We start from the raw sequence: 27,373 nt of genomic DNA on the forward strand, positions 1-27,373 counted from the left end.
CCCCCTGGGCACTCTTGTTCTCTTTGGCAAAGGGGGTAGTGTGGGGAACCCGCAGCAGATGAGCCGCCCGACAGTCTTCTCTGTGTCTGGACGTCTTCAGACGCTGCAGCAGGAACGTGTTAAGGACGCGGTCACATTGTCTTACCCTAAAGAGTCCCTCGCTTTCCACCAGTGACGGTCGTACTTCTCCAGGATCAGGTATTCGTGTGCTCTCTTCAATGCCAGGTTACAAGGCTCTCTGGGCAGAAAATCGTAAAGTGCCTTGACTCGGATCCGCTCCTCAGCAAGCTCAGAGGGTGGCAGCGGAGGAAGCGGCTTGCGCTTGGATGGCTGGGTCCGGTCCCTGCTGGACTGTGCAAACCAAGGAGGGAGTTGTTTTACTATTGTCTTGCTCATGCGTACTGAGAAAGAATCCTGGAGGTAGCCAGTTCACCTGCTGCCTCACTTCTGCCCTGCAGCGCCCCCAGGCGGAAGCCAGGATAAATGCAGGGAACGACTAACTAAACCAGCTCCCGGAGATCACCAGTTTTCTGGCTAACCTTGAAGTTTTTCATGTCTCGAGTCTTAAAATATGATTTACTCTTCGTTTCGCTAGCAGGATTTTTCCCTCTCGGGAGAAGAAACACAGCCCTTGGTGTTCAGGCGCTGGGAGGCTGTGCTTGTGTTACTGCTACTCTCACTTCCTGAGAACTCTGTCCAAGCGCTCACGGGCCAAACATGAATCCCGACCTCAAAGTGGCAGTAGCCGGGAAACCACTTTTCCCATTCATTGCTTCAAGTTCTATCTTTAAATACAGCAGAGTAAGTTACTGACTGGTGGGACTGGTGGGTTTTTTTCCTTTCACTTTCTCCTCGGGCATTCATTCATGGTTTATTGAGCACGTATTATGTGCCACCCATAATGTTGGGTTCTGGACACGGCAACAAACAGGACATCATGGAGCACAGACCCTAAAACACCACGCTCCTGGGTCCCCGGTGCCCCCCCCCCCAGCCTTCCCCAGCCCCAGGTGAAATGAGACTCACTTGATGCTTCCTTGACCACTCGCTGAGCCAGGGCCTGCGGTGCGGAGCGTACTTTTCTGAAAGGTCTTCATCTTTGCTCAAGCTGATTTGTGTTCGCACTTGACTGACATTGAAAAGCAAATGGTCATAAACAAGTCTATCAAATGTATCTACCACTTCCCTGGTTATAACAAAACTAGTAGGAAAATCGAGGTCTCTTTCCACCTGCTTCTTTTAATTAGCAGATCTCCCAACTCCATCTCCTTGGGAAAATTATTAACTCAGAATCGGATATTTCCCATCCAGAAATTAGAAATGCTAAGAGGACCTAGGGTTGTTAGGACATAAAAACCAAGAAAACATGTCACATGCTTGATACAGTGTCTGGTCCATATTAAGGGCATAAAATTATAATCATGATCATGGAAAGTTACTCTGTGTCTGATAGTGCATATCACTGTACGTGCACTACCTTATCATAAACAGACATAGGATAATGGTTAATACTGTGAGTTTCAATACCAGTTCCACCATTTCATGGTGTGGCCTTGAGTCAACAACTTAACCTCTCTAAGTCTCAATTTTCTCACCTGTAATGCGGGGATTTTAAAAACCTCCGTGCTTTTAAGAGTTACGTGAGCTCATAGACATAAACATCTTGACATCATGCCTGCATACGGGATACGCCTACCTCATGATAACTGTTCCCAGGAACATGGTGCCTTGGATGCGATTCCTACTTTTGCTGGGAACCCATGTTTAAGATACACTGCTAGTTTTAAGTAGATACTCAGATAACTAAGAGAGGATCCTTCACCCTTTGCAGTGCAGAATAGAACACAGACGTATAAAGACACACGTGCAATAAATATTAAGTTGAGAACCAAGGTGCACGCTGTGGGAACGCAACAGAAGAAACTAAAATCTAATAGCATCAAGTACGGATCAGAGTTGACCTGGGCCTTTAAATGAAGGGGCATTCAGCAAAGACAAAATGAGAGACGCGCTCCCAGACAGAACAGTAGTGAGGAAGAGACACGGAAACTCAGCAGGTAACACAGAAACTGTGAACGAGTTCATTTCCCAGAAGCAGCCCTGCGAGTAGACTTACCGTTTCTGCACGGAACAGCAACAGCAGCAACAGAAAATGGACTGGATGGAATTATCTGAAAAACAGATCATTCTCACCAGTTAGAAAGCCATGCCTCTGCGATGTCGGACGCACAGGACTGGGGGTGCTGGATGGGGAGGGAGAAGAACTAGTGTAACATGGATGTCCTGACTGCTGTCACTTGTGAAAGATAAAAAGTGTCACCAGAGGGGAAAAAAAATCAGTCATTGGCACCCTGGCCACTGTGGTTTCCCTTCTCAGGCTCCCTCCCCTGGCCTGCTCTGTGCATTTCCTCAGTCTCTGCACGAGAAGTGACCAATGTCTTCTACTTGACCTTCGACAGGCCTGACACTGGTTAACTAACAAGTGTCCAAAAGAATAGGATTCCTAAAAACAATGTTCTCCTAGGAAATCTGTTGGCAGGGACTTGAATAAGGTCCATCTCAGTTCTTTTATTTTTTTGAAGATCTATTTTTATTTATTTGAAAGGCAGAGTTAGAGAGAGAGAGAGAATGAGAGAGATCTTCTATCTGCTGCTTCACTCCCCAAATGGCTGCAACAGCTGGGGCTATGCCAGGCCGAAGCCAGGAGCCTGGAGCTTATATCAGGTCTCCTACGTGGGTGCGGGGCCCAAGCACTTGGGTCGTCCTCCCCTGCTTTCCCAGGCACATTAGCAGGGAGCTGGATCAGAAACATCACATTTCTTTAAAAAGTTTTATTAAATAGGCCTTCAAGTTTTCTACGAAGTAAGTCCAGCTATAAACTGAATTGGCTTACTTCTCCAATGCCCACAACAGCCTGGGTCAGGCTGGTCTGGGCCCAAGCTGGGAGCTGAGATGCAATGCAGGGCTTCCAGTGAGCTACCTGCTGCCTCCCAGGGCACACACTAGCCGGGAGCCGCAGGCAGGACCTCAGCGTCCAGCCCAGGTACTCTGACGTTTGTCAGCCTGCGGGTGTGAACCTCAGTGAGGCCCAATGCTGGCCCCTAAACAGAATATACAGAGAACTGGCTACGGAATCCAGGTCATGCTTACGCTTTCATTGTCATGGTTTTCCTTCCTAAAGACCATAAAGAACTGTCAAAAGAATGTTTAATTTTCATAGAAGCTGTATTTCACGATCACCTTGTACTCGCATATGGACATCTGAAAATAAAGGGTGATTAAGGCCGTGGAGCGCATTAGAGATGAACGGTAGCTTTGAGGTTGGGCAGACCTGGGATTTGATCCTAGCCCTGTGAATGACTATATTTTGGATAAGTCCCTTTATTTCTCCCAGTCTTCATTTTTCCATGCATAGCACTGGGATTAAACAATCCCTACCGCCCCTGAGAAGCCTTATAGGGCAGAGGTCGTCTCCAACTTAGTGACTGCGTAAACTTGGAGAAGCTAGCGAACTGCCTCAGACTTCAGTTTCCTCATCCGTAAAATGAGGATCGCAGGACACTCACCACTTACACGACCACGAGGACTGAATCTATGAACGCAAAGCACCCAGAACAACCCCAGGTTTGCAGTCAGAGGCCAATCAAGAACACTGCATTAGCTGGGTAGGTGTGAAAATTAAATTAGATATACTCTTTAAGTTCTCTGGAACATATTATCAATCAGGAACCCAACAAGAGCCAAAGGTGGGGCCAGCGCTGTGGTGTAGTAGGCTAAGCCTCTGCCTGAAGTACTGGCATCTCATGTGGGCACCGGTTCATGTTCTGGCTACTTCTCTTCCTATCCAGCTCTCTGCTATGGCCTGGGAAAGCAGTAGAAGATGGCCCAAGAGCTTGGACCCCTGCTGCTGTATGGGCAACCAAGAAGAAGCTCCTGGCTCCTGGCTTTGGATCAGCCCAGCTCCGACCGTTGTGGCCATCTGGGGAGTGAAGCAGTGGATGGAAGACCTTTCTTTCAGTTTCTCCCTCTCTCTGTCTGTAACTCTACCTCTCAAATAAATAAATAAATAAAATCTTTTTTTAAAAAAAAGAATCAAAGACATGCTCAGAGTGGGGTAAACTGAGAAGGGCTTTGTACAAGGGGAAGTCATTACAGAGATGCAGGCAGAGCATAGCAAAACCGCAAGCACAGTGCAGGAACCCAGGGCAGGGCAGGGCCCGTGCCCCCTGAAAGTGAGAAGTCCTGAGGGGAAGGGAGGGGAGGGGAGGGAACTGGAGCCTGGAAGGAGAGAGTGCAGTGCACTGGTCTGTCAAGGAACGCAGATGGCCCAAGGAGACTTCACAGGGGGCAAATCAGAAGCATAAACACCCTTGTCTCACTCTCCCACCAGGGCCTCCGCCAGCCAAGCCCAATCAGAAGCCAGATGCCCAGAGGCAGTCCGCGGGCTGCAGAAAGAGCTGGGGTCTCCCGGACACCTTCAGCACAGTCCACCCTCAGCAGCCCTCTTGCCCTTCATTTGTCCCCAAAACGGGGGACACATCGAGTCCCATCAACCCCTCTATTAACACCTGACACCTGGTACATGAACTCCCCTCCGAATTCTGTAAGTAACAGAGATGGAAACAAGCAGAAAGTTGACATAAAACAGCTGCTACAGTTCCCGCCTCTGCAGTTCTCTGCCACCATCCACTCCATGACGCCCCTTGTCTCTGCCAACACTTTGGCCAAAGGAGGTGCTTTATCCGGTGGGACAGCTCAGATATTCTCTCCTGTGGGAACTGAGTGCTTGGTCTTGACTGGTGGGGTTGCTACAGTATTCCTTTGGTCAGGACGATTTGCTGATGTCATGAAATAAAGCTAGCGCATTCCCTGAGTTACAAAGTCCTCTTTGGCCTCGTTGTGAAGCGCTGACCCAGTTCCCTCCTGCTACTTAGGGCAATCATCCTAGCTACACTGACCCCTCAGTGCCTGCTGGTTCTGTGGCACATCAGGTGAAGCCACGGGTTGGGAGTCCTGCATCCTGTATCTGGCGTGCCTGGCATTGAGTCCCACCTCTGCTTCTGATCCAGCTCCCTGCTAATGCACATCCTGAGAGGTGGCAGATGATGGCTCAAGTTCTTGGGTCCCTTCCACTGACGTGGGAGAGACAGATGAAGTCCTTGGCTTCAGCATGATACAGCCCTGGTGGTGGGCCTTTGGAGCATAAGCCAGAAGATGTAAGATATCTCTCTCTCTCTTTCATCTGTGCTTCACTCTGCCTTTCAAATAAATATAAATACAAAATAATAAACTATTAAGAAAAAAGTAATCCAAAAATGACCAGAGAGAGGGCAGTCCCAACTTAGAATGTTCCCTACAGAAAGGGTTCTGCTCTTCAGCAGTGGAACCTTCAAACCCAAGGTCACAGGGGCAAGAAAACAGAATGCCAGTTGGGTATCAGATGAAATAATGAGAGGGGTCACTCGAACCCCCACTGCTTGTCCCCAGACTCATGTATCCTGGCTATGGACAAATAGCATCTTGCTGCTGGTGTTAGATGTATGTTGCATCCTATATGGCACCACCTGAACGTGGCATGGTACTGTCTTCTGGATGTGCTAGTTACTGAGCCCCTAGCAGGCCATGCTATTCCATCAAGTAAACTGCCTTTGAATCATGGAGCACACAGTAAGGTGTCCAGGGAGCAAACACCAGTAAGACTAAGAAAAGGCTAACCCCAGAGTGGATTCCCTTGTCAACCTCTGGTTATATCTTCCCATTCTTTTTTCCAGGAGTTTCATACACATTCCTTTCCCACAGATCTCCTTGCCATCAGTGCCTCAATCCAGTTCTTTCCAAGTTCCCAGTTTGCAGGTCAACTTGTTTGCCATTGCCCTTGACTCATAATGCCTCCTATTATCTTTTTCTAAAGCAGTTGACAAGGTGACGTACTTCCTGAAGTTCTAGAGGGACTTCCAACATCTCTCAGACTACCTCTGAAGGGGACTGGAGTGCGATGGCTGTTGGTGTGCACTCACCATGCAGATTTATCTGTTACCCGGGCCTGAGCTTTTTCCTCCATTAGCTGACGGGGAGCTACCCATGAAGCCACTGGCGTGGGTTAAGGGAGAAGCAAAAGAGCAAGCACCATGTAACTAACTCTCCTGCTCATGCAACTTTCTCGAGCCCACAGGGTTTGCTGGGGGCCAACTTTCATACATAACACTTCCGTATGTTGATGGATAACTGCTATGCATGCCCAATTTCACAGTTCATGGGATCAGATAACACTGAGCTCACGGTAGGCAATTTGGATCACATAAATATTTGATGCTCCACGATCAAGCATTCAGACTTCTCCCACAGCAAGCCAGGAACTGGCACTGAAATAGAAAATAGCTATCAGCACAAGGTCAAGGCATTACTCCAACTTCCTGGAAGTCTGTGCTGCGGTCTCGGACTGAGACCTTCCAGAAGCTCCAGCCAGCCAGCTTCTCACCTTCCCTTTGCACAGCCTCCCAGGCAACATCAATGGTGATCTGAGTCATGGATAATTGAATCAAGTTCCCAGCCAAGAGGTTATCCCTGAACTTCTAAAGATATGATCAGATAAATCCCAGGTCATTTTGAATCTGTTTTTCTAAGCCATTTCTGATACTAATGACTACATATGTGATTCCAATAGGACTAATTCATATAATTCTTTTTTTTTTTTAAGATTTATTTACTTATTTGAAAGTCAGAGTTACACAGAGAGAAGAGGAGGCAGAGAGAGAGTGAGAGTGAGAGTGAGAGAGAGAGAGAGAGAGAGAGAGAGAGAGAGAGAGGTCTTCCATCCACTGGTTCACTCCCCAATTGACTGCAATGGCCGGAGCTGTGCCAATCCGAAGCCAGGAGCCAGGAGCTTCTTCCAGTCTCCCACACGGGTGCAGAGGCCCAAGGACTTGGGCCATCTTCTACTGCTTTCCCAGGCCATAGCAGAGAACTGGAATGGAAGTGGAACACCCGGGACTCAAACCAGGTGCTTTACCCGCTATACCACAACACCAGCCCCTCATATAATTCTTTAAAGATTTATTTATTTATTTATTTGAAAGGCAGGGGAGAGAGAGAGAGATTGATTGATTGATTTTGTCCGCCTGATGGTTCACTCTCCAAATGACTACAATGGCTGGAGCTGGGTTAGGCTGAAGCCAGAAGCTTCTTCCAGGTCTCCCACGTGGGTATAGTGGCCTAAGCACTTGGGCCATCTTCCACTGCTTTCCCAGGCTCATTAGCAAGGAGCTGGATCAGATGTGGAACAGCCCAGTCTCGAACCAGTGCCCCTGTGTGTTGCAAGCTTCACAGGCAGCAGCCTAACTCATTATACCACAGCACCTGTCCCAGGTCAGATACTCTTCAAGAGTATATTTATAAAGGGACTAAATTACAAAGGACCCAAAGGTGAGGGAAACACAAAGGATGCACAGGGATCTGGTCCTTCAGCACAGGAGAGAGAGAGAAGCTCAAGCAAGGCAGAAGTCTCTTTGAGGGAGCTGTAATCTGAAGTTCACGGACACAGCTCAAGGCAAGCTCACTATCGCCTCCTCCCAGGATTCCCTGTGAATGCGATCCAACCAGAAGCCAGAGGGCTTGGAAGCAGCACAGCAAACCAAGCCCTGCAGTCCTCGCCCTCCCAGGCCCAGGACAGAGTGGAGGGGAAGGGAATGAGAAGCAAGAGCGGGGGATCACTGAGCCGTTTGGGAGGTGGCTACCACATTTAGACCCCACAGGTCATCCTTGCAGCGTAGGACAGGGTAGAGAACAGACAGCACAGTAACCAACACGTTAGCTCTTTCTCTCTCAAAGCAGTTGGTCTGCCAAACCTACATTCACGCATTAAATAATTGCTTTTCTCTAATTTGGACATTGCCATTGTGCAGTCTCTGAGCCACTGACACAGCAGAGATCCATCTCTGCCCTGCACATACAGTTCAAGTTCAAGCCCAGTTCAAGTTCCCTTTGCTCGCACTGATGCTTCACCTCTTGCCCCTGACTTAATAACTTCCTTCTTTTGCCTGCATCCAGAAACCATACACTTTTGAAGGTCCATCTGAAGTCTTATTTCTGGAGACAAAAACAAATGACTGAATCCCAGCAATGCGTCGGCCTCATGTTTCAGCTTTTGGATGTCAGCTGCTTCTGTCCGTTTTCATCTGGCGAGTCTGGTGGCGCTGGTATAAGCAAATTGCAGTGCGGGAGGTGGGGTGCGGGGGGAGTGCACTCCTGGGAGAGAGGGTGCACTAGCACTTGAGGTAGGAGTGGGTTTAATTTACATTCTTACCAATTGACTCCAGTGTGGTTTTCGAGCCCCATACAGATGTGTATCTCTCCATGTCAGGGAATGCAAAAGCAAATGCAGGGAACATCAAGCAGTGCAGTCACAATGCATCTAGATTGTGGCAAAGCATGCCCAACCCCACATGAGGGTATTCAAAGTATTCAAACTCCAGCGTTTCAAAATATTCCTTTTTTTTTTTGGACAGGCAGAGTTAGACAGTGAGAGAGAGAGACAGAGAGAAAGGTCTTCCTTTGCCGGTGGTTCACTCTCCAATGGCCGCCACAGCTGGCGCGCTGCAGCCGGTGCACCGCGCTGATCTGAAGGCAGGAGCCAGCTGCTTCTCCTGGTCTCCCATGGGGTACAGGGCCCAAGCACTTGGGCCATCCTCCACTGCACTCCCTGTCCATAGCAGAGAGCTGGCATGGAAGAGGGGCAACTGGGACAGAATCTGGCGCCCCGACCGGGACTAGAACCCGGTGTGCCGGCGCCGCTAGATGGAGGATTAGCCTATAGAGCCACGGCGCCGGCCTTTTTTTTTCTTTCTTTTTTTTTTCCCTCTCTTTCTTATACCATCATTTCCCCCTCTTAACTGGAGCATTGCCAGCAGCATGCAAATATGCCTCGAATCAGGAATTAAAAACATAATCAAATGGCTCTCGATCTTATTTTCTCCATCAGTTTTGCTCCCTGTTTACTGTGAATCCAGGAATGGTGGCCTCCACCTGCTCTCCTTCCATTTCTCTCTTAACTCATTCCAGTGAAGCTTTTAACTCTACCGCTCGTAAAATCTCCTCTCGCCAGGGTCTCCGGGGAGCCAAGCACCACTGAAGCCACTGTTCAATGTCCTCATCCGTAGCCGGCGTCTCAGCAGCCGCTGGTACCAGGTCCCCTCGGTTTTGCTCCTTCTCAGTTTCCTTGGCTGCTCCCTGACCTCTTGATGTTAGGTTGCCCCTGATGTTTTTGGTTTCTTCCTCTCTCTCTGTCTCATTCGATGATCTCATTTCCTCCTGTGACTTAAAAACCATCTATCAGCTGATGACACCCCGATGTATGCCCCAAGCCCGCACGTAATGAACTCCAGACCTGCACACCCAAATGCATTCTCCATTCTCCACTTGGTTGCCTTGTGGGCACCTCGAACTAAGAGGAGAGGAAATCTGAACTACTTGTCTTCCCCCTTTCCAAGTTTGCTCCACCACCCTGCCCCATCTTGTCAAAAGCAATTCTGTCTTTCCAGTTGCTCAGGCCAATGACCTTGAAGTCACCCTGGTTCCTCTCTGCCTTTCACACCCCAGGCCAATCTGTCAGGAAAGCTGACTAGTCGCGCCTTTAAAAAAATCAAGCCAAGAATTTCTGTTTGGAAAGGTAAAAAAAAAAAAAAAAAAAAAAAAAAAAATTCTGGAGATGCATATTGGTTGTGGTTGTACAACAGTGTGAATATACTTAATGCCAATGGTTAAAGTACAAATTTTGTATTAACTATTTTACAGCATAATTTAAAGCGCGTGCACCACACACACACACACAGAATCTTACCATTTCTCCCCCACTTTGACTGTTTCTACCATGGTTAAACCACATCATTTCATTTCATCTGGCTTAAACCAGTGGCCTCCCAACTTCTTCTTCTTCTTCTTTTTTTTTTTTTTTTTTTTTTTTTTTTTTGACAGGCAGAGTGGACAGTGAGAGAGAGAGAGACAGAGAGAAAGGTCTTCCTTTGCCGTTGGTTCACCCTCCAATGGCCACCGCGGCCGGCGCGCTGCACTGATCCGATGGCAGAGCCAGGAGCCAGGTGCTTTTCCTGGTCTCCCATGGGGTGCAGGGCCCAAGCACCTGGGCCATCCTCCACTGCACTCCCTGGCCACAGCAGAGAGCTGGCCTGGAAGAGGGGCAACCGGGACAGAATCCGGCGCCCCAACCGGGACTAGAACCCGGTGTGCCGGCGCCGCTAGGTGGAGGATTAGCCTAGTGAGCCGCGGCGCCGGCCCCAACTTCTTCTTGATGCTACACTTGTCCCAACACTCCTACCTGGGGTTTATGCTCAGCAAAGCACCCAGAGTAATTAATTTAAAACCTAAGGCACATCATTTTATTCCACCCCTTTCAGAGTGATAGCCATATTTCTCCCCAAATCCTGTGAACCCTTGGTGATCTGGCCTCCTAGTGCCTCGCATAGCATCTCCCCAAGAGAACTTGCACTCACTTCCCTACCGGCTGCCTCTGGAGCCTAGCAGGCCTCCTTAGGTTTGGCCTAAACACCTTCCTTCAGAGAGCTGCATTCCTAACTTCCTCCATGCCCCCCAGGTCTTTGCTCAAATCTCAGCTCCTGACGCCACCTGTACTCCCTAACATTAAGATTCCTGACTCTGCTCTTCTTTCTCTCTTTCTTCATGGCATTTTCCACCTTCTGATATACTGGGCAATTCATCTCGCTCACTCGCTCGCTCACTGTATCCCCAATAGAATGCACCACAAGGACTTTTTGCTATTTTGTTCGGTTATATCCTCTGAAGCTAGAAAAGCTCTCAACACACAATGCACACTCTGCAACGATCTGAGGAGTGAATGAGCGGCTCTGAAGGAGTGCCACATCATAAGCTTGCTCAGAACACCCACCTTGGTTTGGCCATAAAATGCAAACTGTGCAGAGAACAGAACAGGTGCAACAGGAAGCAGTGCGCAGCAAGAATGGAAGAGGTAGGATTAAATAGCTATGAAAGGGGCCGGAGCTGTGCGTAATGAGTAAAGCTGCCATCTGCTGTGTCAGCATCCCATATGGGCGCTGGTTCGAGTCCCAGCTGCTCTACTTCCAATCCAGCTCTCTGCTATGGCCTGGGAAAGTAATAAAAGATGGCCCAAGTCCTTGGGCCCCTGTACCCACATGGGAGACCCAGAAGACGCTCCTGGTTCCTGGCTTCGGATTGGCACAGCTCTAGCCGTTGCGGCCAATTGGAGAGTGAACCAGTGGATGGAAGACCTCTCTCTCTCTCTCTCTCTCTCTCTCTCTCTGCCTCTCCTTCTCTGTGTAACCCTGACTTTCAAATAAATAAATAAATCTTTTTTAAAAATGGTTATGAAAGTCTTTGAAAGGAGAGGTAACACTTGATGGGCTACATACAGGAATCATAGCAGATGGGAAGCTGAAGAACAATAGGGCCCAGGGCCCAGGGCCAGGTTGTCGGCCTGGAAGTATTTATTGTTTAGCAGCAAGCCTGGCCTCTACACAGTGATGCCAGCAACAACACATCACTCCTCCCATCTAACACCCTCCCCACCACCACCACCCTCCACTTATGCAAACCAGAAAGTTCCAGGTGCTGCCAAGTGCCCCCTGGGAGCACTGCTGGGCTAGACTATAAGATCTTCAACGTCAGGTTCTTATCCTTTGTCTTCTCGCCCAGGCAGCAAGAATGCAGTAAACAGATAGAAGGTGAGACCTCACCGATACCTACACCATCACACCATATAGGGCTCTCCTTTTAGTCTGTCACACGGTATCACACAGTTTGACGCTGGCCACAGAGAAAGCGAGGTTGCCCATGACCTTTTAACTGGGGGAAACCCGAAAGACTAAACCCTGGGAGTGTGTGCTCGTGTGTGACACAGGCCTTTTGTTACAGAGCTATTAAAAGAAGGAAATGAAGCTAATCCAAATCCAAACATCAGATCATGAGATGCTAAGTGAAATTATGCCTACTGAAAACCCTTTGGCACTCTAGTTTTTTTTTCTGTGTTAGAATAGCAATAGGGCTGAGCAGGCTGTTGTATCAGGCACGGGTGGAGTCGATCACTGCTCCACTCTCAGAGCAATAAGGCACTTCTCAGCAGCTCGGAGAGTGTAGACAATGTAGCTCCACCAACAGAGCCCAGGCCTGGTCTGTTTTCTACAGCTAGTAACACAAAGCCACGGCCAGGGCAAGTGAGAAAGAGAAGAGAAGAGGCTGCTTCGGGTGACGTCCTCGCTGACAGAGTCCCACAGCAGCACAAAGCAACACAAGGCAAGAGATGGGGAGCACCCACAAACCACCCCCCTCCCTGCAGATGACCCACTAGGCCAGGAATCACTCAAAGGGGTGAATCCATTCATGAGGGCAGGGCCCTCACCACCTCTGAAAGCCCCCATCCCACCATCGGTTGATATCTGCTGACGGCCATTCAGTTTCAGCAAGGACAAACTGTATTCAAACCACAGCGGTCCTTACGATATGCCCGGCACTGCCAGTACTAAGCTCTTACAGTGCCACACTAACTCACCCATCCACGACACTATCAGTGAGCGGGGCCCCGCTACCTAGAAACGGAGTAACAGAGACGGCCCGTCATTTGTGCAGTCCCATAGCTACAACGGCAGCTACATCGCAATGGAAGCAGAGCTTGGCTCAGGGTCCATGTGAGCATCACAAGGAGACTGCGCTTGGGTACCGTCTCCCCACAGCTCTCGGGAGAGGTTCTGACACCACTTCTCAACAGAGCGTGGACCACGGACATAACGGTCAACAAGCAGTACCGCAGCCCATCTTTCAGAGGCGTTTAGACGAGTGAGGGGGGAACGGACAGGTTTACTTTAAGGAGCTGACTCAAAGGTTGCGGAGGCCGGGAAGCCCACAGTCTGATGGCGCAGGCCGGCCGCAAGCTGGGGGCCCGCGGACTCACTGGAGATGGAGTGCAGAGGTGCTGGCGGCTTCTCCTGCTCAGTGGAGGTGAGACTTCCATCAGTCATGTCTTCGACCCGCAGTAGGAAGAGTAACCTGCTTTTCCCAAGTCCTCCCATTTAAATGCCATCCACATTACCAAAACATCCCAAACGATGTTTGAACAAGCCTCGGCCCAGTGACACAAACCCGTAAAATTAGCCATCTTCACACCCTAAGTTTAAACACATGGACCTTTGAAAGAGAAATTGCTGGTGTCTGTTGGCAGGCGGGAACACCTAGGGACCAGGGAGAGCCTCCCTCAGTTCACCGCGCTCACAGTACACGGCTACGCACTAGCGTGGCAGACAATGACCCCAGGAACACCCCCCGGATATCTTTGCTTCCTCCTGCTGCCTGCAGCCCAGAGGAAGACTTTTCACACAGACATTTTTCCTGGGGCAGGTGTTGTGGTGCAGGGGTTAAGCCTCTGTGTGGGACACCAGCATCCTGTATCAGAGTGCTGGGTCGAGTCCCAGCGACTCCATGCTTCTAATCCAGCTTCCTGCTAACGTGCCTGGGAGGCAGTGGGTGATGGCCAAGTACTTGGTTTCCTGCCACCCATGTGGGAGACCTGGATGGACTTCCTGGTTCCTGGCTTCAGTCTGGCCCAGTCCTGGCTATTGTGGGCATTTGGGAGTGAACCAGGGGATGGAAGACATGTGTGTGTGTGTGTGTGTGCGCGCGTGCGCACGCGTGCACATGTGTGTCTGCCCTGAAAATAAATGAATAAATCTTTTTTTAAAAAAAGTCATTTTTCGGGAGCCAAGATGGCGGAATAGTGAGGGCGCGCACCGATAGTCCGGGAAAATTTAGTTTAATAAAAGGGGAGTTACGGTAGCCTCAGAAAAAAGAACCAGGAAAATATTGCAGACAAAACTCTTCTGGATCCAGTGGGCGTGAATCGGAGGACCTACTGGGAGAACAAGGTCGCCCACCGCGCGCGAAAGCTGAACCGCAGGACCGAGCCGCGGGACTGAGCCGCGGAAGCCGAGCCGCGGGACTGAGCTGCGCAAGCTGCAGGGTCTGCGCGCAAGTGCTCGAAGGGGAGTGCAACAGCGGGGAGACTTGGGAAGTCCAGGGCTCCGAGTCCACACATCGGCGCTGGAAGGGGAGCAGACCTGCGTGGAGAGCGTGGGAGCCCACAGTTCAGGACATCAGTGGCAGACTCAACACACCAGCGCTGGAACGCGAGGTGAGCCGAACCTCAATAACCCGAGACACCGGCAGGCAAGCGGAGAGAGGAGACTAGAGGGAACGACCCCCGGGGCGGGGGGGACTTCACCAAGCTAACTGGAAGAGAGAGAGAGGGAAAAAAAAAAAAGGTGACTGGTATGGACACGGGTTTCTCTCTCTCCGCTCACCTCTCAAGGGCGAGCAAGACAAAGAGCAGGCGCCATCTTGGACATACGTCATAAGCAGAGCGACCTCAGGTCTGCACCGGCCCTGAGCCTAGCAGTAAAACCTGACTCTGGGTGGGGCGAATTAACAGGAGATTAGGACTTAGTAAATTTATGGTGCTACTGAACTGAGACTGTGAAAAAAGAGACGGTGGGGGAGAGAACTCACGGAATTCACGTGAGCACTCTCCAGAGACGCTACAATTCCGTAACTTTGGCAACCCAGTGGGAGACTGAAGGAGAATTTGAGCCCACTCTAAGGGCCGAACAGATTCCCTGTGTGGTCCTTGGGAAAGAGCTTCTGATCTCTGGCTCCTGTGGGTATATCACTTGCCTGCTAACTACCTCCAACTTTGTTCAGCTGTGCAGAATAACTTCCCTGTTGAATCAAAAAAAAGAGAGAGAAAGAGAGAGAGAGAGAGAGGTTTACCACGCCTAACCTGGGAGTGTCACCTTTGGCACACCAAACAGAGCTCTCAGGCCACACCCATCTCAAGCCCTAAGGCTCCATCAAAAACAGATAGTCCACTTAATCTAGAGTCATAGTATAACAAGAAAAAGCACCACAGTGAAGAAACCAAATATCTCCAATATGACAAATAACAAACGCAAAAACCAAGGTAATAAAAACAAGGAAGTCACCATGAAGCCCTCAAATGAAAAAGACACCCCAATTCAAGATTATGAGGATGATGACATAGAAGAAATGCAAGAAGCAGATCTCAAAAAATTGATAAGAACATTAAGAAGTTCTCAAAAGCAAATTCTTGAACTACAGAAATCCTTAATGGACAAGATAGAAAATCTCTCTCGTGAAAATGAAATATTAAGGAGGAATCAAAATGAAACGAAACAACTAGTACAACAGGAAACTGGGATAGTGACTGAAGTGAAGAATTCAATAGATCAAATGAAAAACACAATAGAGAGCCTTACAAGCAGAATGGGAGAAGCAGAAGAGAGAATATCGGACTTAGAAGACAGAGAACAGGAAAGGATACAGTCAGACCAAAGAAAAGAAGAGGAAATTAGGAATCTAAAACATATTGTTGGGAATCTTCAGGATACTATTAAAAAACCCAACATTCGGGTTCTAGGAGTTCCTGAAGGCATGGAGAGGGAGAAAGGATTAGAAGGCCTTTTTAGTGAGATATTAGCAGAAAATTTCCCAGGTTTGGAGAAGGACAGAGAAATCCTAGTACAGGAAGCTCACAGAACCCCTAATAAACACGACCAAAAGAGACCCTCACCACGGCACGTTGTAATTAAACTCTCCACAGTGAAACATAAAGAAAAGATCCTAAAATGTGCAAGAGAGAAACGTCAGATTACTCTCAGAGGATCTCCAATCAGACTCACAGCTGACTTCTCATCAGAAACTCTACAAGCTAGGAGGGAATGGCAAGATATAGCCCAGGTACTAAGAGAGAACAACTGCCAGCCCAGAATATTATATCCTGCCAAGCTATCATTTGTGAATGAAGGTGAAATAAAGACTTTTCATAACAAACAGAAATTGAAAGAATTTGTTGCCACTCGTCCAGCCCTGCAAAAGATGCTTAAAGATGTGTTACACACAGAAACAAAGAAACACGGTCATCAATATGAAAGAAGGTAAAGGAAGGAAACCAAGGAAGGAAAGCTCACAGCAAAAGATCACAGGGAATTCAAAGCATATATTAGAACTTATCTTTGGCAAATGGCAGGGCAAAGTTACCACTTATCATTAGTCACATTGAACGTGAATGGCCTGAACTGTCCAGTTAAAAGACACCGTTTGGCTGATTGGGTTAAAAAACAAAACCCATCTATTTGCTGCTTACAAGAAACACATCTTTCCAACAAAGATCCATACAGACTGAAAGTGAAAGGCTGGAAAAAGATATACCATGCCAACAGAAATGAAAAAAGAGCAGGCGTAGCCATCTTAATATCAGACACCATAAACTTTACCACAAAAACCGTTAAGAGAGACAAAGAGGGACACTACATAATGATTAAGGGATCAATTCAACAGGAAGATATAACAATTATCAATGTATATGCACCTAACTACAGGGCACCGGTTTATCTAAAAGATTTGTTAACGGACTTAAAGGGAGACTTAGACCCCAATACAATAGTACTGGGGGACTTCAATACTCCAATCTCAGAAATAGACAGATCAATAGGACAGAAGATCAACAAGGATACAGTAGATTTAAACGACACTATAGCCCAAATGGATCTAACAGATATATACAGAACTTTCAATCCTACAGCTAAAGATTATACATTCTTCTCAGCAGTACATGGAACCTTCTCTAGGATTGACCACATACTAGGCCATAAAGCAAGTCTCAGCAAATTCAAAAGAATTAGAATCATACCATGCAGCTTCTCAGACCATAAAGGAATGAAGTTGGAAATGAACAACTCAGGAATCCCTAGAGCATACGCAAACACATGGAGATTGAACAACATGCTCCTGAATGAACAATGGGTCATAGAAGAAATCAAAAGAGAAATCAAAAACTTTCTGGAAGTAAATGAGGATAACAGCACAACATACCAAAACTTATGGGACGCAGCAAAAGCAGTGTTAAGAGGAAAGTTTATATCAACAGGTGCCTACATCAAGAAATTGGAAAGGCACCAAATAGATGAGCTTTCTATTCACCTCAAGGATCTAGAAAACCTACAGCAAACCAGACCCAAATCTAGTAGGAGAAGAGAAATAATTAAAATCAGAGAATAAATCAACAGGATTGAATCAAGAAAAACATTACAAAAAATCAGCCAAACGAGGAGCTGGTTTTTTGAAAAAATAAACAAAATTGACACCCCATTGGCCCAACTAACTAAAAAAAGAAGAGAAAAGACCCAAATCAATAAAATCAGAGATGAAAAAGGAAATGTAACAACAGACACCACAGAAATAAAAAGAATCATCAGAAATTACTACAAGGACTTGTATGCCAGCAAACAGGGAAACCTATCAGAAATGGATAGATTCCTGGACACATGCAACCTACCTAAATTGAACCAGGAAGACATCGAAAACCTAAACAGACCCATAACTGAGACAGAAATTGAAACAGTAATAAAGGCCCTCCCAACAAAGAAAAGCCCAGGACCAGATGGATTCACTGCTGAATTCTACCAGACATTTAAAGAAGAACTAACTCCAATTCTTCTCAAACTATTCAGAACAATTGATGAAGAGGGAATCCTCCCAAATTCTTTCTATGAAGCCAGCATCACCTTAATTCCTAAGCCGGGAAAAGATGCAGCACTGAAAGAGAATTACAGACCAATATCCCTGATGAACATAGATGCAAAAATCCTCAATAAAATTCTCGCCAATAGAATGCAACAACACATCAGAAAGATCATCCACCCAGACCAAGTGGGATTTATCCCTGGTATGCAGGGATGGTTTAATGTGCGCAAGACAATCAATGTGATACACCACATTAACAGACTGCAGAAGAAAAACCATATGATTCTCTCAATAGATGCCGAGAAAGCATTTGATAAAATACAACACCCGTTCATGATGAAAACTCTAAGCAAACTGGGTTTGGAAGGAACATTCCTCAATACAATCAAAGCAATCTATGAAAAACCCACAGCCAACATCCTATTGAATGGGGAAAAGTTGGAAGCATTTCCACTGAGATCTGGGACCAGACAGGGATGTCCACTCTCACCACTGCTATTCAATATAGTTCTGGAGGTTCTAGCCAGAGCTATTAGGCAAGAAAAAGAAATTAAAGGGATACAAATTGGGAAGGAAGAACTCAAACTATCCCTCTTTGCAGATGACATGATTCTTTATTTAGGGGACCCAAAGAACTCTACCAAGAGACTATTGGAACTCATAGAAGAGTTTGGCAAAGTAGCAGGGTATAAAATCAATGCACAAAAATCAACAGCCTTTGTATACACAGACAATGCCATGGCTGAGGAAGAAATTCTAAGATCAATCCCATTCACAATAGCTACAAAAACAATCAAATACCTTGGAATAAACTTAACCAAGGACGTTAAAGATCTCTACGATGAAAATTACAAAACCTTAAAGAAAGAAATAGAAGAGGATACCAAGAAATGGAAAAATCTTCCATGCTCATGGATTGGAAGAATCAATATCATCAAAATGTCCATTCTCCCAAAAGCAATTTATAGATCCAATGCAATACCAATCAAGATACCGAAGACCTTCTTCTCAGATCTGGAAAAATTGGTGCTGAAATTTATATGGAGGCACAAGAGACCTCGAATAGCTAAAGCAATCTTGTACAACAAAAACAAAGCCGGAGGCATCACAATACCAGATTTCAGGACATACTACAGGGCAGTTGTAATCAAAACAGCATGGTACTGGTACAGAAACAGAAGGATAGACCAATGGAACAGAATTGAAATACCAGAAATCAACCCAAACATCTACAGCCAACTTATATTTGATCAAGGATCTAAAACTAATTCCTTGAGCAAGGACAGTCTATTCAATAAATGGTGCTGGGAAAATTGGATTTCCACGTGCAGAATCATGAAGCAAGACCCATACCTTACACCTTACACAAAAATCCACTCAACATGGATTAAAGACCTAAATCTACGACCTGACACCATCAAGTTACTAGAGAACATTGGAGAAACCCTTCAAGATATTGGCACAGGCAAAGAGTTTCTGGAAAAGACCCCAGAAGCACAGGCAGTCAAAGCCAAAATTAACTATTGGGATTGCATCAAATTGAGAAGTTTCTGTACTGCAAAAGAAACAGTCAGGAGAGTGAAGAGACAACCGTCAGAATGGGAAAAAATATTTGCAAACTATGCAACAGATAAAGGGTTAATAACCAGAATCTACAAAGAGATCAAGAAACTCCACAAAAACAAAACCAACAACCCAATTAAGAGATGGGCCAAGGACCTCAATAGACATTTTTCAAAAGAGGAAATCCAAATGGCCAACAGGCACATGAAAAAATGTTCAAGGTCATTAGCAATCAGAGAAATGCAAATCAAAACCACAATGAGGTTCCACCTCACCCCGGTTAGAATGGCTCACATTCAGAAATCTACCAACAACAGATGCTGGCGAGGATGTGGGGAAAAAGGGACACTAACCCACTGTTGGTGGGAATGCAAACTGGTCAAGCCACTATGGAAATCAGTCTGGAGATTCCTCAGAAACCTGAAGATAACCCTACCGTTCGACCCAGCCATCCCACTCCTTGGAATTTACCCAAAGGAATTTAAATTGGCAAACAAAAAAGCGGTCTGCAGCCTAATGTTTATTGCAGCACAATTCACAATAGCTAAGACCTGGAACCAACCTAAATGCCCATCAACGGTAGACTGGATAAAGAAATTATGGGATATGTACTCTTTAGAATACTATACTGCAGTAAGAAACAACGAAATCCAGTCATTTGCAACAAAATGGAGGAATCTGGAACACATCATGCTGAGTGAAATAAGCCAGTCCCAAAGGGACAAATACCATATGTTCTCCCTGATCGGTGACAACTGACTGAACACCAAAAAGGAAACTTGTTGAAGTGAAAGGGACACTATGGGAAACGGTGACTTGATCAGCATAGCCCTGACTGTTAATGAACAACTTAATACATTATCCCTCTTAGTAGTTTTTTTGTCTGTTCTACTTAATATGACTGATTTAATTCTGTAATTAATACACAGTTATTCTTAAGTGTTGAAATTTAACTGAAATGTGATCCCTGTTAAACATAAGAGTAGGAATAAGAGAGGGAAGAGATATATAATTTGGGACATGCTCAAGCTGACTTGCCCCAAATGGTAGAGTTAGAAACATACCAGGGGACTCCAATTTAATCCCATCAAGGTGGCATGTACCAATGCCATCTCACTAGTCCAAGTGATCAATTTCAGTTCGCAGTTGATCATAATGAAAGGACTAAGAGTCAAAGGGAGCACATAAGCAAGTCTAGTACCTGCTAACACTAACCGATAGAATAAATAAAGGGGAGAGTGATCCAACATGGGAAGTGAGATACTCAGCAGACTCATAGAATGGCAGATGCCCTAAATAGCACTCTGGCCTCAGAATCAGCCCTAAAGGCACTCAGATCTGGCTGAAAAGCCCATGAGAGTATTTCAGGCATGGAAAGCCAAGACACTCTGGCAAAAGATCTCTGTGAGTGAGATCTCAGTGGAAAGAACAGGTCTTCAAAGAAGGAGGTACCTTTCTCTGAAGGGAGGAGAGAACCTCCACTTTGACTATGACCTTGTCTAAACAAGATAAGAGTTGGAGAACTCAAGGGGCTTCCATAGCCTTGGAAACTCATGACTGGAGCATAGGGAGATTACTGATGCCATAGACAGGAGTGTCAATTGGTAAAGTCAACAACAGGAGTCACTGTGCACTTACTCCTCATGTAGGATCTCTGTCCTTAATGTGCTGTGCATTGAGATTTAATGCTATAACGAGTACTCAAATAATATATTTCACTTTGTGTTTCTATGGGGGTGCAAACTGTTGAAATCTTTACTTAATGCATACTAAACTGATCCTCTGTAAAAAAAATAAAAAAAAATAAAAAAAAAAAAAAGAAAAGAAAAGAAAAGAAACTATCAACTCCCAACTTGACTCTCACTGGGATTAAACATGACAATAGGTCTGATCTGATTTCATCATCATTAAAAAAAATCATCTATTATTTTTCACTTTATGTTTCTGTGTGGGAGCAAACTGTTGAAATCCTTACTTAATGTATACTAAGCTGATCTTCTGTATATTAAGATAATCGAAAATGAATCTTGATGTGAATGGAAGGGGAGAGGGAGTGGGAAAGGGGAGGGTTGTGGGTGGGAGGGACGGTATGGGGGGGAAGCCATAGTAATCCATTATTCGTACTTTGGAAACGTATATTCATTAAATAAAAGTTAAAAAAAAAAAAGTCATTTTTCCTGATTTGACAACAATAACTACTTTGAAATAAGGGGCCAGGTCTCCCGCCTTGCCACAGCTCTTGTTACAGCAAGCTTTTATGCTGTTTCTCCCAAAGCCAAAAGCAGCCATGAGCCGAGGCCAACTCTGCCGGGTTTATGACTGCATCCTTCCAGCACAACACAGCTGCTAGCACATGGCTGTGGCCAATAAATGATTGTCAAGTAGACAGAAAACTATGAAAACCAAATAGCTCCCTTCTGTCCCCTTGCTTGCTGTGCCTTTCCAAGACACCAGACCATGGACATCAGAGACTGGTCCTGGATCAAAAGTTATTCCAAAGCAACTATCAATGATCATCAGATCCACTGTCACTTTCCATTGAGAGCATCGCAGGCCTTCCAGGTGAGGAAGTGGGGAGCTCCCTGCACACGGGTTCTGTGATGACAGAAGCCATTCTTTCAATCATTTCCTGGTTAGGCTGCTTCTAGAGAATTCGCAATTTGGGCAGGAATTCATGCATGCAAGGGCCTTTGCCAGAGAGACCAAGACGCCCTGGGGATGGGCAGTTTGCCGGTGGGAAGGATACATTCAGGGTTGTGGATTATCCCTGAGGGACCCAGTTTCCTCTCCCAGGTTTAAGTCTGCGCTGTTCTTTTCATCTACTTCTTATTCCTCAGCAAATATATTTAATGCTACTCCGGGTGCCTGCAGACCAGAAGAAGGGCACCGCATCCAGAGCAATCTCTGTGACCTTTAGGAACTGGCCCGGCCCTCCTGGGCTACCAATCAAACCTGATTTATTTACCGTTCAGGTTCTTTCCTGGGCAAACTACGTCCTGTGGCTCCTGTTGACGTTCCTTTCACGGGCTTCCACCAGGGGGCACTACTAATGCAGCGGAGGGGAAAAGCTGTGGCTCCAGGGCCGGCTGCAAGCAAAGCCACTGTGATTCCCTGCCCTGCTGGCCACTCACATACACACACACACACACACACACACACACACCCCTAATACTTGGGGTTGACGTCAGCATCACCTCGAGTTCGTCCCCTTCCATTTCCGATGTCGGAGTTTCATTTTCAATCAGTGCCCCGGGTGAAATTCATTCCTCCTGAATTTGCTCATCAACGTAACCGGCAGATGGCTAGAGATTTCTATTTCAAAACATAGCTTGAAACTGGCTCAGCTCCAACGCTGCTGGGCTTGCGGCCCAACCTGGGCGCTCCAGGTTGCCCCTGCGGGAGGAGGGGCTCTCTGGGGCTGTGGGAGAGCCTGGGAAACCTGCAGCTTTGGGGAGATGCCTCAGATCCAGTAAGTCTACCACAAGACGTCTTCCATTTCCCAGCCATTGGCAAAATAAAATAAATAAAATTTTAAAAACTGGATGTTCTTTTCACTCCACCACACATACCCACACTAAGATCCCTGTGGAAGACATTTTAACGGTGTCAGCTGTGTTATCTGGGAGGTGTGATGCCACCAGCTTTTTGAAGTGCATTTACTTTTATTTATTTGAGTGACACAGAGATTGATCTCCCACCTACTGATTTACTCCCCCAAATGCCCACAATAAGTGGGGCCGGGCCAGTCTGAAAGGAGCCAGGAACTTCATCTGGGTCTCCCATGTGCATGGCAGGAACCCAAGTACCCATTGCCTGCTCCCCCCCAGGGTGTGCATTAGCAGGGAACTGGATTGGAAACCGGAGGGGGGGGGTCAACCCCAGGGGCTCTAAAATAGGATGTGAGCAGCTTAACCTGTGGCACCGCGTGCCTGCCCCACAGCCTACTTTCCCGAAAGATCTCTACCTCTGGTCAGGAATTAGCAGACACTTCCCAGACACCAAGCCAAGAGGAAGGGAGGGAAAAAAGAAGCAGCGATACGCTGAGGTTCTCCTAGAAATGTTTATTCCATTTAGAAAGCTACCTTTCTTATGCGTTTAGGCCCCTTATACGTCTGAGGTATTAAATTATGGGGGGGGGGGGCACACGCAGATGCGTGCCTTTTAGACCCAAACCTGTTTGGTTGTTTCCGGCTTGCTTTGTGACATTATACTCTGAAGCCTGAATGGGGCAGAATGGCTGCACTAGGCGCAAGCGGGACTCAGCCCATGAGAAGCACCGGGCTTGGCCCTTCTGGGGCTGGGGGGGCTGTGACATCTGGGAAGCAGGGATGCGGCCCTGGCCCCTCGGGGGGCGCCGCCGGTGCTCCCCGGAGGGAAAGTGCGGCAGGGAGAAGCGGCCAGGCGGCCCTGAAGATGGCGCATGGGTTTCCCTGCTTCAGCCCAGGGCACCAAGCACACTTTCAGCACCCTGGCGCAGCTGCCTGCTCTCTGCCGGAACTCAGGCACTTCCCAGCAATGAGCTCACGTGAGCTGGACTTCGCAGTCACCTTGCGCGACCCCTCCCACCCCCGCATCTCAGAGCAGTGTTTCCTAGAACTCTGGTGTGTGTGAGCTCAAAGTTCTTGCAAAGTTCACCGATACCACACCCAAGACATCTGGCCAGACTGCTACGTGAAAAAGGGGTCAGCCGCAAGAACTGGCGGCCCGACCCGCCAGGGGCAGAATGTGCTGGGGACGCTAGCTGGGTGGGCTAAACACACACACACACACACACACACACACAATGGAATATCCACATGAGATGGCAGGGAAGCCACCCAAAGGGAATGTCAAAGAGTAGCTTCTGGGGACCAGCACTGTGGTGCAAGGGGTTACCCGACTCTGCTTACGCTCCTGGGAAGGCAGCGGAAGATGGCCCAAGTGCTTGGGCTCCTGCCACTGGATGGAAGATCTCTGTCTCTCTCTGTAGCTCTTCCATTTTTATTTTTTAAGAAGATTTCTTTATTTTGAAAGTCAGAGTTACAGAGAGAGGGAGAGAAAGAGACATCTTCCATCTGCTGGTTCACTTCCCAGATGGCTTCAACAGGCAGCACTGGGCCAGGCTAAAGCCAGCAGCCAGAACTTCTTGCAGGTCTCCCACGTGGGTGCAGGGGCCCAAGCACTTGGGTCATCCTCTGCTGCCTTCCCAGGCCATAGCAGAGAGCTGGATCAGAAGTGGAGCAGCCGGGACTAGAACCGGCGCCCATATGGGATGCTGGCATCAAGGGCAGCAGCTTTACCCACTACACCACCGCGCCGGCCCCTTTAAGTCTGCCTTTCAAATGAACAAATCAATAAATCTTTAAAAACAAAAAAGCGTAGCTGCAGTTATGTGCGGTTGGGAAGAAGCTGTTCCCAGACTTAGTGACTTAATTTTTCATCCCCCAGCTCCCATGGGTCAGGAGCCCGAGAGCCGCTTAGCCTCATGCCTCTAGCTCACGGTCTCTCGTGAGGTTGTCCTCAAGCAGGCTGAACTGGAGCTGGGGACTCCACTCCAAGTACTCATTAGGCTGCTGGCCGGCCCTGCTGCCTTGGTTCCTGGTGCCCGGGGACTGTCCACAGGCCGTGCGTGCTCACAGAAGGCCGGCCAGTGCCCTGCCTTTAGAGACCCAGCCCCCACCGCGGGCATCCATCCCCCTGGCCAAGGTCCGTCCTTGCGAAGGGAGGGGCTCGGTCCACTTCACTCAAGGAGAGGCACTGTACTATCCTCACCCGCTCAGATCAAATTACAGAGACGGCCCAGAACCTCGCATTTCATCAGTGGCCCCGGGCCGCTCCAGGACAGAGACTGAACCACCTCCCACATGATTATCTTTTCTTTCATGGGGAAGAAAGGCACAGAACATAGAACAATATATTTATATAAGGGAGGAGGGGGAGGGAGAGAAGGAGAGGAGGAGAAAGGGAAAGAGGGAGGGAAAGAGGGAGGGGGAGGGAGAGGGGGAAGGAGGGGGAGGAGGCTGAGAGGCAGAATCTTCACTTCTCAGCGTGGCCTGGTCCTCGTTAACCCCAGGGCTGTTCTGTTCTCAGGGCAGCTGTGGGCTGAAGGAAGTACAGGTGCTGCTCATTTTCACAAATTGAACCTGACTGGAGCAGTGCCCTGATACTCAGAATCTCCCCTGTTCCCCACGATCCTCTATCCTCGCTTGGATGATTAACCTCGGAGCAGCCCGCAGGGCCAAGTCTCAGCGAGCTCTTACCACAGCAAACTCACTTCACAAACGACTCTGGCCAACACGCCTCCAGGCATCGTTCAGCTGGCCCCTTGTCAACAATAAACCCTGGTTGTTTTCACCCAGAGAGAACAGGGCTCTATCTAGCTTTAGTGGAGGGCAGGAAAACAAAAACAAAAGCAGGCAAGTCTCACCATCAAATCAAATCAGAAGCTGGTGGGACAGGGAAGCCTCAGCAAGGCCATCAGTGATCCCCAAAATATCCCACCAACAGGCTCTGATTTTACCCTCAGGCAAGCTAACCCTCGTCTCCACCTCTCCACCCTCACAATTATTTATGTCGCATATGACCGAACCCTTCCTCTTGTAATGTACAGCCTTCTCTCCAGCACCGACCTCAGGGAAAACCCAAGACACATGCCCGTGCAGCTTTCTATATTTAACAACTGTTGCTACGCCTCTGCTCAGCTCCCTGGGGAGGTGGGGACACACAGGTTGCTGCTTTTTCGTTTTTCTGCTCCAATCTGCTTGGCCTGCATGTCTAAGGGGCAGCCTCGTTTTCATCTGTGTGGATGATGACTGTTATATTCAGGTCAGCACAACTGAAATAGCCTGGTTTGCTGTTTTATAAATTATACCGACAAGTGTTGGCCCTGTGCAGTAACTGGGCTTGAACAGCCGACACTCAAACACTACAATTGGGCTTTCCCGATGCCACGGAAAAATCAGAAACGCAAAACCTTGACCGTTAGCTGGCCTTTGATTGCTCTGATCAGACTGAGCTTTGTTAAATTTGGTCCTATAGGCATCCATAATTCAAATCAAAACTAGCATTTCTCTTATCTTTAAACTACTTATAAATAATAAGGCCCTCCCAGGCCTTAGGATCATAGAGCTAACTCTAACAAATATTTTCAAAAATTAACAAATATTTTCAAAAATTACATGAGTGCCCTGAATAATCTTGGAAAGCAACCAAAGTCAAGTTCATGAAGCACCTGTCATTTGTATCCATTGCTTATGAGACATTTTTGGGAGGTGGGCTGAAAGGGAGTCCTCATTTTACAGATAAGAGACCTGACACAAAGCAGCTACCAAGGGTGACCGCCAAGCTGGCGACAAGTCCCGAACCAGAACTGGGTCTCCTGGCCTTTAGTCCCAAGTTGATTACACTGGGTATTTTAACAACACGTCACACCGATGCATTTCTACGCACACATGAGAAACCGCCAGTTTGTGGAAAAGGGAATTCAAGACATTGGTTTTGAAATTTTTTTGAAATCAGTGCACACAGGGGTCTTCAAAAAGCTTGTGGGAAATGCACATTACGAAAAAACAATGCATGCACTTCAAAGCTGTTTGCACAGCAAATCTAACTCGTCTTTGCTCTCCATTCTCCCCAGCTCTTGCAGCACCGTGGCATAGATGGAAGGACATGGTGTTTGTTTTCCACCCGTGCTCTCCATGCTGGGCAGTGACCACAATTAAATCACCACAGTGGTTATTTAAATAAGAAACAAAACGCTGTCACAACATCTGTGGAAATCATCTTCACAATTTCACAAGCTCTACGCCTTAGGAAAAACTTGCGGTGTTTGAGAGTAAAGTCACACGCCCAGAACAAGCCGAGAGAGAGAGGGAGAGAGAGAGGGGACGAGGCCCACGGTACTCACAGGTGGACAGAATCATGGCTGCAGCTCGCGGGGGTAAACAAAACCGTCTTCGGTTCTTCGGCTGTGCTGCACTCACAGAGGCACGGCTTTGAACCGAAATCATAGCTCACCAGGACGTTTCTCACAGGCACAGTTAGCCCCACCTATTTTCCTGTTCTCAAAACCTCAGACGGGGCGTGTGAATGACAACCTGATGGCCTACATCGAAAGCGCACTCGTCTGCACCCACTTCTGTGAAGGGGCTTCTCTCAGCTCCTCGGGCCCAGACCTGAGTGGCCCCAGCAAACATCACCAAGGAACCCCAAAACTGTGGTCAAAGAGGTCTTAAAAATC

The 27,373-nt window shown here is 47.5% G+C and overlaps 1 protein-coding gene across 2 annotated transcripts in view; it reads right to left on the reverse strand.

Moving 5' to 3' along the window:
* TXK (TXK tyrosine kinase) overlaps positions 1-27,171 on the reverse strand; it is a 78,302-nt gene extending 51,131 nt beyond the window's left edge. Inside the window, exons 1-4 of one of the 2 annotated variants that reach the window (XM_051842510.2) lie at positions 27,041-27,171; positions 2,117-2,171; positions 1,027-1,129; positions 146-351 (exon numbers count right to left, since the gene is read on the reverse strand). In XM_051842510.2, the coding sequence (XP_051698470.2) occupies positions 146-351; positions 1,027-1,129; positions 2,117-2,171; positions 27,041-27,143 (467 nt within the window). In that variant the 5' untranslated portion in view covers positions 27,144-27,171. Of the gene's footprint in view, positions 1-145; positions 352-1,026; positions 1,130-2,116; positions 2,188-27,040 lie in introns of those variants that run through there. The other variant, XM_002709422.5, reaches the window with a different exon arrangement.
* Between the last annotated feature and the right edge of the window lie 202 nt (positions 27,172-27,373).

This window comes from Oryctolagus cuniculus, chromosome 2 (genome assembly GCF_964237555.1).
Source record: "Oryctolagus cuniculus chromosome 2, mOryCun1.1, whole genome shotgun sequence".
In the NCBI taxonomy this organism is placed as follows: domain Eukaryota; kingdom Metazoa; phylum Chordata; class Mammalia; order Lagomorpha; family Leporidae; genus Oryctolagus; species Oryctolagus cuniculus.